The 13,636-nt window shown below is 54.4% G+C and overlaps 5 protein-coding genes across 5 annotated transcripts; 2 read left to right on the top strand and 3 right to left on the bottom strand.

The window, feature by feature from the left end:
- Nucleotides 1–105: 105 nt before the first annotated feature.
- ATEG_08781 (uncharacterized protein) lies at nt 106–1,876 on the bottom strand (the record flags this gene model as incomplete). The annotated part of the gene is made up of 5 exons (XM_001217366.1): nt 106–747; nt 796–1,059; nt 1,096–1,192; nt 1,648–1,742; nt 1,874–1,876. 5 exons carry the CDS (start codon nt 1,874–1,876, stop codon nt 106–108), a joined length of 1,101 nt encoding a protein of 366 aa, XP_001217367.1.
- A 2,173-nt stretch (nt 1,877–4,049) lies between these two features.
- Nucleotides 4,050–5,781, bottom strand: ATEG_08780 (putative pre-mRNA splicing factor; the record flags this gene model as incomplete). The annotated part of the gene is made up of 3 exons (XM_001217365.1): nt 4,050–5,494; nt 5,557–5,610; nt 5,688–5,781. The coding sequence occupies 3 exons, from the start codon at nt 5,779–5,781 to the stop codon at nt 4,050–4,052; spliced, it is 1,593 nt and encodes a 530-aa protein (XP_001217366.1).
- Nucleotides 5,782–6,555: 774 nt separating this feature from the next.
- Nucleotides 6,556–9,589, top strand: pmt1 (protein mannosyltransferase 1; the record flags this gene model as incomplete). The annotated part of the gene is made up of 4 exons (XM_001217364.1): nt 6,556–6,818; nt 6,883–7,172; nt 7,226–8,970; nt 9,035–9,589. The coding sequence occupies 4 exons, from the start codon at nt 6,556–6,558 to the stop codon at nt 9,587–9,589; spliced, it is 2,853 nt and encodes a 950-aa protein (XP_001217365.1).
- Nucleotides 9,590–10,001: 412 nt separating this feature from the next.
- ATEG_08778 (uncharacterized protein) lies at nt 10,002–10,763 on the bottom strand (the record flags this gene model as incomplete). Its single annotated transcript, XM_001217363.1, has 4 exons — nt 10,002–10,052; nt 10,141–10,339; nt 10,501–10,544; nt 10,623–10,763. 4 exons carry the CDS (start codon nt 10,761–10,763, stop codon nt 10,002–10,004), a joined length of 435 nt encoding a protein of 144 aa, XP_001217364.1.
- Nucleotides 10,764–11,495: 732 nt separating this feature from the next.
- Nucleotides 11,496–13,425, top strand: erf2 (palmitoyltransferase ERF2; the record flags this gene model as incomplete). Its single annotated transcript, XM_001217362.1, has 3 exons — nt 11,496–12,472; nt 12,524–12,632; nt 12,685–13,425. 3 exons carry the CDS (start codon nt 11,496–11,498, stop codon nt 13,423–13,425), a joined length of 1,827 nt encoding a protein of 608 aa, XP_001217363.1.
- Between the last annotated feature and the right edge of the window lie 211 nt (nt 13,426–13,636).

Here is a 13,636-nt window from a genome sequence, read left to right as displayed (position 1 = left end):
GATGATGATGGCCACATTTGGGTCTGATGTACGGATGGTGTGAATGCAAGGGCGCAAGCCCATTTCCTAGTCAGTCCTGTTAATAAATGACATGCCCATATGGCTTCAACTCTCCCCGCTGAAGATAATTTCCACAACGCCAAACCCGCCGACCTCCTGTCCTTCGAAACGACCATCGAAAGTCACGAATCCCTCGTAGGCCGTAGGAAACGCCGAACCCCCGGCAATCTCCTGATCCCCAACGATGCTCGCAATCCGGAACACACCAACCTCACCCACCGTGACCACCCAGTCCAGCGGGTACAGCTTGCCACTCGCCTGCGAATACCACTGCCGCGTGTAATCCGCCCTAAAGCCAACCGGCACAACAAGCTGCGCGCCATCTCCCCGCCGAATCGTTGCAAAGCGAACCCCCGGGCCTCCTCCCTCGCCGCTGTCAATCGCCCACACGCTCAGTCTGTCCCGCGAGCCCGCGACATGCAGCTCAAACCGCGTCCAGCTCGCCGCCGCAGCGGCCTCGATCCACTGGCGATCGAACCAGGTAAACGAGCGCGCCGGGTCGACGCGCAGTGGCGCCCCGTTGATGCGCGCGCTGCCCGTCGTGACGCAGTTGGGGAGCCCCCACTCGTAGGTGCGCCCGCTGCCGAAGGCGAACAGGCCCATGCCGCCGTTGACGAGGGCCGTCGAGGTCGCGGCGTAGGTGAGGTCGAAGGTCAGGACGGGGGAGTCAGCGCTGAAGGTGCGCATCTACGCGACGTTGTCGGCGGAGAGGCCCTCGAAGCCGCTGTTCTGGACTGTGGCGCGCAGCTGCGGGCCTGGCTGGAAGACAGGAGCGGTGCTGGAGGTGACGGTGGTGGTGTAGTTGGACGGGTTGGCGAGGTTGAGGGCGGAGGCCCGGTACCAGGAGCGGTCTGAGGGGCCCACGAGGAGATGCGAGATCAGGAGGTATTGCTCGTTGGTTGTGTTGGTGATGTAGGAGCTTGTCCAGTAGGAGTTGGTGGATGAGGTGGTGTTGAGGAGCTTTGAGTGACTGAAGTTGAAGAGGAGGGGGGTGCTGGGCTGGGGAGGTTAGAGGGTTGTCTGCGCTGTATATACGTTTAGGGCTGGGGTCGTAGACTTGCCTGCCAGTATGTTGCGTCGGCCTCGGGACGGAAGTGGTATGTGGGTGCATGGTGGGATGCGAGGACGAGGCCTGCGAGTAGGAGTAGCGAGTACATGGTGCGAATGGTTTACCTGGGTTGAGGCTGGAGAGGGATATGATGCTGTACAGGTCGCAGCTTTTATAGCATTCTTTGGCCCTGAAAAAGTCATCCATCACCGGTTCATTTCGATATGCCAGTAGTCAGCTGAGTTTAGTGTCTGGTAGGACAGTCCATCTCCAGTGTGTTAGTCGCTTCAAACTACTGGTGCTCGGTATCTTGTTGGGATATGTTTCCAACAGGCAGTCAATCCGTGTGATAGAGGTTGACATTTCAATATGTCCAGGCATCATTCTTCCAGTCCTCGCCCAGGTCAACAAAGCATGGAGTATATATAGACTTGTCTGCTCATGCTTTGGCTTGTGTCAATCAGTCGGGTAGACCACGGGTGTAACAAACTGTAGACGGTTGAGTAGATAGGTAGATGTATAAGTATTTCTATACGTACCTGATGACTCTGCTTCCAAATTGCATAGAGACCTGCTCAGGAATCTCGTATAAGACTTGGGTTAGAGCCCACAGTAAAACACCACGAGCAATGTCCTAGCACTTGGAGATGAGCTCGTTCTCCTAGTAATTCACCTACTCTCTTACCCCCTCATCACGACCTGATTGTCTGCTTTCCCGTGTTTCATTCCTTTCAAAAGTCAGCGGCACAAATCGAGGTTACGCACCATGACTTATTGACACCAGCCGAGTCCGCCTGGGACTCCCAACCTTCAGCTTGAAGCGTTCAACTCCCCCTAGATGATCGGCGTTGGTTCGGACCAACTATGAATGTCCCTGATGGCCAAGAAAGTACCTTGGGGTCGTCTATTTGTGAATACGATGAGGTCCACACGTATCCCAGCGAGTTGATTCTTATGGAAGCTATAACTACAAATCAATGAGAAAGGAGCAACTCAGATGTAGTCGACAAACTCCCCACAGAGCTCGAGTCCATAAATAGTAGTTATCCATATGAGGATGGATTGGCCGAACATGAAGCGATGGCCCTTCCAAGACTCCTATACTCATATACCACACCTAGCAATGATAGCTATAGTTCCCGAACCCTAAGCACATCCCCACGACGCCCCCAACTTGGCACCGCACTCTGACCACTGAAATCACTGGCATCTTGAGGCTCGTGTCAGCCACTGTCGATCGCGGTAGATCGTCCGTCGTGCAGTCCAATCGTACCCGTTGTCAGCCGGCTGGGGCGTTTGGACTATCTGGCACCCGATCTTAGGGCTTGCCTTATTCGGGCACAATTCACGACCTACGGACGATAGTCGATGATCCCAATAACTACATCTCCATCGGCTCCATTCCGAGGTATGCAGATCTTTCACTTCTGTGTAGTCGAGCGTCAATGTATACGAGAGGGCCCATTGTCTGCCTAAACACGAACGCAGGGCTCTGATCAACATCGTATACTTGGGGAGTCGTGTCGATCTATACTTTTCGCTGCAAAAGCGGAGTCTGCACAGCAGTATGTCTCAGTAGGAATACGAGAAGCCCAGATGCAAGAGCAACTCGCTTCAAGATAGATAGTACTCTTTCAGATGGTCGATAATGTTCAAGACATCCTGACCCTCGAGCATAAATAGCCCCTTCGCGCCCGCTTCTCTGCTCCCTTCTCATCAACAACAAGCCATCAATCTCCAATCCAATCTACTTCAATCTCCTTCAACCAAACAACAACTCGCAAAATGCAGTTCTCCACCGTCTTCCTCGGCGCCGTCGCCCTCTTCAGCTCCATGGCCTTTGCCGTGCCCTCCGAGAACCTCAAGGTCCGCTCCTCCTGCCAGCTCGGCGATATCTGGGGTGCCGGCGATGCTGCCTGCAGCGCTTCTGTATGTTCCTTTTGACGAACATCCTATCTTCCATCTCCGGGTCTAACCATTTCTAGTGCATTGCCCAGGGTGAGGGCTACCACGGTGGTCACTGCAACGACGACAGGTGAGTGATCTGATCTGGGCTTGAAGTGGTCCTGTTGGTGTACTGACTACTGGTTTAGCGTCTGCGTTTGCAACTACTAAGGGCGCCGTCCTTGAGTCAGAATCCTGATCAGACGTCTGCTTGGCCATTGTGAAGGTTCAGTGCTGAGTCTACAGGGGTCGGTTAGAGGCAATTGTTGGGCTGGATTTGTTTTTGATATCTTCTTGACTCTTAGATGTGCTTTACTCTTGAGGGTTTAATTTACACTCGCTTTCTTTCGTATATTTTCTTTCCGGTGTGATGGTAGACGATCTGGCCAGATTCGCTCCAGGCGTACGCGATGTAATCGGGATTCGTCCATAGCTCTGAATATAGAAGTCCGCGAGGGATCTCCGTTATCAACAGGGTAGAGAGAACTTGGCTGCGATGTGGGAGACCGTCCAGATGGAGGGAGGAGCAGATGAACAGAAAGGAAGCCGTAGCAGAGATGAGCACCAAAAAAAAAAAAAAAAGGCATACGACCTGACTAGGTAGAGTCGCGGATGTATATAATTTACGCATTCTCTGACGGAACATGAGCAACAGACAACACCAAATCCAACAAGGGCACCCTGTCCTATATATATTGCGAACTCAAGACGAGGAATGCAAATCGGTACTATTCAAGTGCACTATGCAGCAGCGACTGCGCTTGCTTTTACTACGCCTAGACGCTTACGGCTGTTGATGGATGATCAGGTAGTCCAGCACTGGAGTCGTGAATATATATTTACCTAGTAGCTCCAATCAAAACACAAAACACATACTTTACAGCTGGAGTCTCATAGTCAGCTACTAAGGTGAAATGACCGCAAACTCCAGGAACACGAGAAAACGCCCATGCACGATCCGGTAGAATCCCCAAAAATCCAAACCAAGCTGATTGAATCATTTGTTGTATCGCTCGTTGGCCCGCTCGTAGATGTGTCGGATTTGCTCGTCAATATTCATGCTCTGAGGATTAGCAGGCGCCCCGGCCGGCCCAACCATTGGAGGGATGGGTCCCTGACCGGGGGCCCCTTCCACTGCCATGCGCTTCTTGCGGGCTTCTTCTTCGGGATCACCGGTTTCCGGAAGCACGGTCGAGTCAAAGACATCGCTCCGCTGGCTGGCGAGACGCTTGAGGTTGTTGACCACGTCGGCCGTGGACAAGTTGGTCGTGGCGCTGCGGGATTCGGCCTTGGCCCGTTGCTCTTTCCAGCGGGGATCGAGAAGCTCGATCCGCATGTGCTGGTCGAGTTCCGCCACCGGGATCTGCTGCTTACAGTTGGGACAGAGGGCGGTGGCGCCGGCAGCGTTCTGGCGTCGGGCTTGCGCACGCGGCACGTAATCCGAACGGATACGCATCGGTTGCTGGCCCGGAGCGGCTTTAGCGGCCGCCTGGGCTGCAGCGGCTTGTTCGCGGGCCTGTGCGCGCTCGCGAATTCGAGCCTCCTCTTCCTGGGCGGCAGCAGAGGGGACGGGGTATGGCTGAGGTACTTGTGGCTGCGGTGGGAATGCCGGACCGACAGGTTGAGGCACAGGTTCGGGTTGGGCAGGGTAGGCGTTGTAGTATGTAGGAGCTTCCTGGTCTGTCGGCATAGCTTCTTCGATGCGAAGGGGGTTGAGGGACATCATGGCTTTCTGTTCGAGGGAAGCGGACTGGAGGTCGTTGAGCGACGTGGGAGGCGGAAGGTCAACCTGGTCATCCGCTTCGGTGAAGAGCACAGTTTCAACAACGACAAAATCGTGCCAATCGATTTGCGCATAGGCTATCCGCTCCTGTTCTTCCTCTTCTTCCTTCTTCTGCTTCTGTTGTTCCTGATATTTCACCCATTCGGCGCGTTGTTTCGCTCGGTCCAGGATATGGAATCGGTTCTTCACGTTGTTCTCGAGCTCGGCGATCCGCTTCTTCTCCGTCGTAGCTGCGTCAATTCCCTCATTGCGCAAGAGGATAGTGTACTGGTCGACTAGCCGGGTGAAAAACTGATACAGACTGTGCTGCGGCCGCAGGAAATCAAACTGGAAGTTGCGGGTTTCGCGCTGGGAGAGCGCAGTCATGAACGACTTGCCTCGTTTGGCGACAAACAGCGCAGTGAGCTTGACAACCTCCAGATCTTGCGCGTTAATGATCGGCATGCGTGCGGAAAAGTGGAAGTCAGGAGGCTGCTCCGGTCCCTTGGGCTTCTCGGGTTCTGGAGCAGCTGCGGTCTCGCCCGGCCGGCCTGCTGATACCGTCGTTCCTCTTCCCTCCTTGATCTCCGTGAGACGCCACTGGTAGAAACTCGCATATGGGTCGTTCGGATTCAGGAAGGAGAACTTGGGGTTATTGCGCTCCTTTTCGCGGACACGATCTAAGGCGCGTTGCCATCAGCAGCCGCCCACCAGAACGGTTCGGAGAGGCCTAACGACTCACCTTCAAAGACAATGCCATTTCGGGCGACGTATCCGGCGGTTTTCTCCACGATCGCTGTCCAAGGTGTCAGTATTGAACGGCTATCTTTCACGGCGCAAAACGTGACCGAAGGGAAGGGACAAAAAACGGACCTCGAATATCCTTGGGCGGCAAGACGACCCCCTCTGGAGGTTTGCCCACCTCTTCCGGCGCGGTGGGAGTGTTTCCATTGCTGGTAGAAGCCATGTTGACGGCGAAGGAGCGGACGATGGAATACCTCTTCACGACGAGCTCTGCATGAGCTGGACGACGATAACCTCATGTTCTTTCCGCTGATTGCTTGGCGCGGGCGGCGTGTGGCGGCAGTAACCGCGCGGAAGAGGAGACCTCCTATTGGTTGTGATAGGTCAGGATGGACTAATCCAGATTAGGAAGTTTGCTTGCCTCAGGTTCCCCGTAGTCTGGAATTGAAAGGCATACAACTATTTTACTTTGTCTATAGAAGCCTGTCATAAAGCAGACCCTCGCTGTCAGAGAAACCGACATCCTCATCAATTGGTTCTAAATATAATCCGTTCACAACAGATATCGCTGTTTTCGTGGGAGCCCGTGTTCCTGCCACCGTCATTCATGCTGACGGGAGCCTGAGGCGCCGACGATCTGGCCTCAAACGGACATTCCATCCACACGTGTTGTCTTCCGTCACCATCACTCTTAACCCTCATGCTTCCCCTCTTCTTTTCTTCTCCCCCCATTGATCTCTTCTTTCTTCTGTGTCATGGCGTTTCGCCTTTCGATTCTTGACTCTCGTTGACTGACTGAATTGACTCTTTCCCGTTTCCTGGTTCGTTTCGAAAGCGTGAGGGGTTCTTGAAGCTCCCCCAGTCGGAGCGACATTCCAACTCAATCTCCGCCGTACTACTACGATCTCTTGCATAGTCTTTGCATATTCCTAATCTTTATTTCGTTTCTTACTTGTTTTCTCTGGTTCCTACCGCTTTCTTCTCCCACAAAGACAAAATGTCTCACAAATCCAATGACGCCTTGCGCGTCCAGCCTGCTCCAAGATCCGGACGCTCTCCCAGTCGCTCTCCCAGACCGAAGAACCGCAAGAAGGCCCCCGCGACGACCTCCAGTTATGCCTCGGAAGGTGTTCAGGACAACAACATCTTCAATCTTCCCTCCTCGGACTACAGGGCGCTCGCACTCCTCACCCTTATTGCGGCGGTGGTCCGGTTGTTTAGAATCTACCAACCCTCGAGCGTGGTCTTTGACGAAGTCCAGTATGTTCCAGTGCCCGCGGAATCGTCCTATCGCTCGAATAGCCACGCTAATACGTACGAATAGCTTCGGCGGATTTGCGACCAAGTACATCAAGGGCCGGTTTTTCATGGACGTTCACCCTCCCCTCGCCAAGTTGCTCATCACTCTTGCCGGCTGGCTGGCTGGATTCGATGGCTCATTCGATTTCAAAGAGATTGGAAAGGATTATCTGGAACCGGGTGTGCCATATGTTGCGATGCGCTTGCTTCCCGCGGTGATGGGTGTGCTGACCGTACCCATCATGTTTTTGACCCTGAAAGCCGCGGGTTGTCGTTCCTCGGCTGCCGCTTTGGGTGCGGGTGCTGTGATCTTCGGTATGTTATGAGCACAATCGCATGCCCTTGGATGCAGCTCTAATCTTTCGCAGAGAACGGTCTCGTCACCCAGTCTCGTCTCATTCTCCTTGATTCGCCGTTGGTGTTCTTCACATCGTTGACCGCCTTGTCCTTCACGTGCTTCACAAACCAGCATGAATTGGGTCCCGCGTACGCCTTCCGTGCACCCTGGTGGTTCTGGCTGGCCGCAACGGGTCTGTCTCTGGGTGCTACCCTAAGTGTGAAATGGGTCGGCCTTTTCACCGTCGCCTGGGTTGGTTCTCTCACTGTTCTTCAGCTGTGGGTGCTGCTGGGAGATTCCAAGACCGTCACACCCCGCCTATGGTTCAAGCATTTCTTTGCTCGCGTCTTCTGCCTCATCATTATTCCCCTTGGATTCTACTGTGGAATGTTCGCCATCCACTTCCTGTGCTTGGTTAACCCGGGAGAGGGCGATGGCTTCATGTCGTCCGAGTTCCAGGCGACTTTGAACTCCAAGGCCATGCAGGATGTCCCGGCCGATGTCGTCTTCGGGTCTCGGGTTTCCATCCGGCATCTGAACACGCAAGGCGGCTATCTTCACTCCCACCCTCACATGTACCCCACGGGAAGTAAACAGCAACAGGTCACCCTCTACCCCCACAAGGACGACAACAATGTCTTCGTCATGGAGAACCAAACCCAGCCTCTTGGACCGTACGGTGAAATCGCTGGCCCCTTTGCTTGGGACAACATAACTGCTGAATATGTGGAGGATGGCGCCGTGATCCGTCTCAATCATCTGACGACCGGTAGAAGAATCCATTCGCATGATGAGCGACCTCCTGTGACGGATGTGGACTGGCAGTTCGAGGTGTCTGCCTACGGTTATGAGGGTTTCCCCGGTGATGCCAATGACATGTTCCGTGTGGAAATCGTCAAGTCGCACTCAGACGGAGAGGAAGCGAAGAAGCGTGTTCGGACGATCCAGACAAAGTTCCGCTTGGTCCACGTCATGACCGGCTGTGTGCTTTTTTCGCACAAGGTCAAGCTTCCGGAATGGGGCTGGGAACAACAAGAGGTTACTTGCGCCAAGGGAGGCACTTTGCCCAACAGTCTCTGGTATGTCGAGTCCAACAGCCACCCGATGTTGCCCGCGGATGCGGAGAAGGTCAACTACCGTAACCCTGGCTTCTTGGGTAAATTCTGGGAGCTCCAGAAGGTCATGTGGACTACCAACGCTGGATTGACTGAGTCCCACGCATGGGACTCCCGTCCACCTTCTTGGCCCACTCTCCTTCGCGGTATCAACTTCTGGGGTAGAGATCATCGCCAGATTTACCTCCTCGGTAACCCCTTTATCTGGTGGTCCTCCACCGTGGCCATCGGTATCTACATCATCTTCAAGGGCATTGCAATTCTCCGCTGGCAGAGAAATTGCGGTGACTACCGGAACGTGAATTTCAAGCGCTTCGACTACGAAATCGGTACCACCGTGCTTGGCTGGGCGTTCCATTATTTCCCGTTCTTCCTCATGGCTCGTCAGCTGTTCCTTCACCACTACTTCCCTGCTCTCTACTTCGCGATCCTTGCCCTCAGCCAGGAATTTGATTTCCTGGCTAACCGTGTGAAGGCTTTTGGATTGGCATCTAAGCCGGCAATTGGCAAGGTTCTGGCCTCTATCTTCCTCGCAGGCGGCATCTTCGCCTTTACGCTTTACTCGCCACTGGTATATGGCAACCCCTGGACACAGGATGCCTGCCGAAGTGTGAAGCTCCTGAGCAGCTGGGATTTCGATTGCAACACCTTCTATACCGATGTAAGCACCTCGAATCAAGAGGCCCTGCTTTCCTGCCCCTTTATAGTACTGACCATGCTTCTAGCTGTCCCAATACGTCACTGAATTTTCAAGCCTGAACGCCGCTGTACCAACGACACAAGCCCAAGCTCCTTCTTCACAGGCGCCCCCTGTTGCGATCCCACCCCAGCAACAACAGCAACAGCAGGTGAAGCAGGATCAACAGCAACAAGCAGGCCAAGGAAAGGCGGAAGAAGCCCGAGTCACCTCGCAGGCTCAACCGCAACCGCCTCGTGCTCAGGCACGGGTTGAATATCGTGACCAAAATGGGAACCTCCTCGACGAAGAAGTAGTTTCGTCCTTGGCCGCGGAGGGGAAGGTGTCGTTCGAGACCCGGCATGAGACGAAGACTCAGCTAGCGAATGGACATTTGGTCGATATGGTTGACGGCAAAGTGGCTCCCCCCGCTCCGCCACACCCAGATGTTGAAGGTCAGAACCCCGAGACCCTCCAGAAACAGGAGCAAGTTCCTGTCGAGGGTGGACCGGCTTCCGCAGCTGGGGACGGAAGCTCCGTCGAAGAACCATCATCGCCTAAAGCCAAACCTGCCAGCGAGGGTAACGAGGCGACTGAGGTTTGAAAGAACACGTCTCTATAATAGGTTGATCTTGGCGTATATCTTTTTACTTTTCTTGTTTTACCACCTTACCCCCGACAGTCTCTTTCATGTACTTTCGTTTCAGCAGTAATATTTGTCCGCGCCCTTGTTCGATCTAACGAAATGTGATCTTGTACATGATTGATTAACACCCAGGGGTGGGAGTGTTTGTACCATTGTACATGACTAGCGATTGGCGAAAAGACTTTGGTTGTAGCGCAACAAAAACAGTCAATCTCCAATTGAGTCCCATCAAAAACAATACTATGCACAGAGCCCCTTCACAGTCTACCTCCCCCTCTAGACTTCACAGGAACGTAATTTTAGTATACAGCAGTCCGTGTCGAGCGTATGGCTCAACTCATCCCCGACATCCGCCTACGCTGTATGACATCTAGTAGTCGTACTCCTCCTTGCCGTACTTGTTGAAGCGCTCGTGGAGGTCCTGCATTTATAAACATTAGCGATTCGTCTATGACTGGGACAGCTTCTGTTGAAACACAGGCAAACGCAACATGAAGAGTTGGACATACAGCGGGCAGAGTCACGTTGGGAACGATGACGGTGTTCAGCGCGCTGGGGGCGTTGCGAAGAGGCTGGCTCTTGTCACCGTGGGGGTGGTACTGGTACTTGTAGTTCTTGCCATCGTCATCCCGCTCCCAGGGCATGGCGCTGTCGGGGATGCGGACGTTGCTCTCGGAGGTGACGGAGGTGGGCTTGCTGCCGAAGTACCTGTGATCGAGGGTGTCAGTAATGACGGAGTTGTGGACAGTACAATTGGCGGTGTGCCCGCGAGTATGCTTGTTGGGTGTTGGGGGGTTGGAACGAGGGCCGCTTTCGGGTGGTGGTGATATGATGCTGCTTGAACAAATAGGAACGGGGCAATTATTCACCATCCAGCGAGCAGGAAAGCACCGGACATGACACCGAGGAGGACCTGCAGGAGACATTAGCGACCCGTTCCAGGGGCACAGTAGTGCCATTGGCCCGGCGGAGGGCGCGGGAGACGGCGTACGTAGAGCTCGGGGTCACGCTTGGGCGCCTTGTCGAGGTTCGCCTCCTCGAGCTTGGAGCTGTAGAAGCGGCGCGGGGGGGCGCGGAACAGAGACTGGCGGGCGAAGGCCCGGCGGGAGGCCATGGCGGCGATGGAGGACATGGTGAAGGGTGGTGCGAAGCGAGATTATGGGGGAATCTGGCTGGAGCTGGACAGGCTTTGGCTCTTGAAGGGGAAGCGGGAGGAAGTGGGAGAAGTCGGACGATGATGTTCATAGCACGTGACCTTCCGATGGCTCCATCCGTAGCTGACTCAGCCCGTCTTTCGTGTGGGCGCCTGATCGAGACTAGCGCGATATGCGGGATGAGGCTAACCTTACTTGGTTGACCAGGGGATCATGATGGGCTCATGCGGACTTCCAGACCGTTTTCTTTCTCCTGTCCTCCGTCTCCGTCCCTGTTTGTCGCCGCCGTCTCCTGTCGTGTTTGGGGTAAGGCCGTGATGCGATAGGTGCTGTCTGTGTGTTTGCTCCCGTACAGTCCATTGTCGCAACTATATCGCAAGGTGGGTAACGAGTCTCCGTGTCTCACCATAGGGGGCTCCGATCCCCATAGAGAGTCGCGTCCCTTTCCTGTCGCAAGTCGCATGAAGCTGATGAGAACTCTGTCACTAGTCTAGGTTACTTACGCTCGTTCTCTTCGCTTCGATCTTGCGTGTTTTTCTTGTTCGTCTTCGTTCGTCGTCGCTCCTTAAATTTCTCTCGTCGGCCACCGCGCTCCGGTGTGCGGACCCGGAAACAATCGATTCGCTTTTCGAGGCGGCTTTCAATCACGGAATGAGACCGGAAGAAACAGATTCTTCTTAACAGCATAGTGCCTTCGATCATATACAGTCATGGCCGCCCCGTCCGGAAATTCGGGCGCGGGCGATGCGTCCAACCGTCCGCCCTCGCAACATGTCCTGGGGATCCCTCGCCCTCCCTCCGTTGGGGGCATTTCGTCTCGCGTGACGGATATCACGGATGATGGTGAACAGTCGCAAACGAATACCGGCGTGTCCTCATCGCAGCCGCCGCAGTCACGGCCGTCCGTGTCCAGACGAGGTCCTCCCCCTGCGCGAAGCTCGGTCATCAGTCAAGGAACCAACAGACCAGGAAGCTCGGGCAGTCGACTGAGCCGTAGCCATATCCCATCGCTAACGGCGCAAGGCTTCTTTCGTCCGATGTCCTCCCAGCGCCTTCAGGCTCACCGCGGTCGTCCCATGACGAAAGGCACTACGGCATCCTCTGAGGATTGGGGAGACCAGACAAGCCAGAACCGACGGAGTCTGATTTCCAACAGTACGTTTCAGCAGAGCTCGATTCCTCCAATGGAGCAGGAAGTGCCGCCATCACGCGGCACCGAATTCACCGACCCTATCATACCGGACCGCAACACATCCAACGCCAGTCCCACCGGTAACACCACTGCCAGGAGTATGGGCGAGAGTGCCAAATTGCTCCATGACAAGGAAAGGATCAAAAAGTCGCCGCCCCATCTCAACCTGGGTATCAACTATAATGGCGGAAATGGCCCGGAGACACCCCAAAGGTCTCCGCTGTCGTTTTTGACCTTGCAGAACAAGAATGCAGGACAGGAGCACCGGGACGGACGGAATCATGAGCGGTTATCGTCAGCAGGCTCATCTCCCAAGTCTCTCGAGAAGCAGAACCGGGCTATGGAAAAAGGCCTCCAGGGCAAAAATTATGAGTACTTTATCGGGAATACTATCTTCTGGGGCGGCGGGAGACTTCAGAACTCCCGGGACAAACCGGTCAACATTGCAACTGGCATCTTTGTGATAGTGCCTTCGGCGCTATTCTTTGCCTATTCGTATGTTTGCCTCTCTCGAGGTTGTTGGAAGTGTTTACTAACGTAACGCAGAGGTCCCTGGCTTTGGCACAACATTTCACCTGCAATTCCGATCCTATTCGCATACTTGTTCTGTGTCTGCATTTCTTCGTTTATTCACGCGTCTGTGGTGGATCCCGGGGTAAGAAGTATCCGGATCGGAGACCGTGGCATCCTGCTAACATCTCTAACAGATTATCCCTCGCAATCTCCATCAGATGCCTCCGCCGGACCCGTCAGATGATCCTTTGGCGATAGGGCCGCCAACCAACGACTGGGTGATGGTCAAACTCGCCACATCCGATGTGGCAGCGATGGATGTGCCGGTCAAGTACTGCAAGACCTGTAGCATTTGGCGACCGCCGCGGTGCTACCACTGTCGTGTGTGCGACAACTGTGTAGAGACGCTGGACCATCATTGTGTCTGGCTCAACAACTGCGTCGGTCGCCGAAACTATCGGTATTTCTTCACCTTTGTGAGCTCATCGACCCTGCTCGCCTTGTTTCTTCTCGGGGCCAGTCTCGCACATCTCCTCGTGTATCGTCTGCGTGAAGGCATCTCGTTTGGCGCCGCGATCGACCACTGGCGAGTGCCTTTTGCTATGGTGATCTATGGGGCTGTTGCAGCCCCCTATCCGGCCTCTCTATGGGCCTACCATCTGTTCCTGGTCGGGCGCGGCGAGACGACGAGAGAATACCTGAATTCCCACAAGTTCGCAAAGGCCGACCGCCATCGCCCGTTCACACAAGGGAACATCTTCCGGAACTTGATCTCGGTACTGATGCGACCACGACCGCCGACATATATGCAGTTCAAGGCACCGTATCACGAGGGCGACCAACGGTTGAGCACAGTGAAGCGAAAATATCTCCCGCGCCGTGTTGAGCCTCAGACCGACATTGAGATGCAGCGGGTGACCCCTGGTCCAGAATAGACCGACCTCGCATTTCCGATACACTTTCAGATCTCTTCTTCGACAATTAGGAACTTCCCTTCTGAGTGACCTATTGCTTTATCCAACACGCTAACGTTTTTTAATGTATATCCATCACCTTCCCTGTGACATTTTCTTTTGATTCATGGCCATTCTGCATCTCTCTTTTGATATCCCGCGTCTGTTTCTAGAGCGAGTTGTCCTTTCACTA

The sequence above is a fragment of the Aspergillus terreus genome, genomic scaffold (assembly GCF_000149615.1).
Source record: "Aspergillus terreus NIH2624 scaffold_13 genomic scaffold, whole genome shotgun sequence".
In the NCBI taxonomy this organism is placed as follows: Eukaryota; Fungi; Ascomycota; class Eurotiomycetes; order Eurotiales; family Aspergillaceae; genus Aspergillus; species Aspergillus terreus.
The sequence above is the reverse complement of the archived record's forward strand: the minus strand, read 5'-3'. Positions and strand labels throughout refer to the sequence as shown.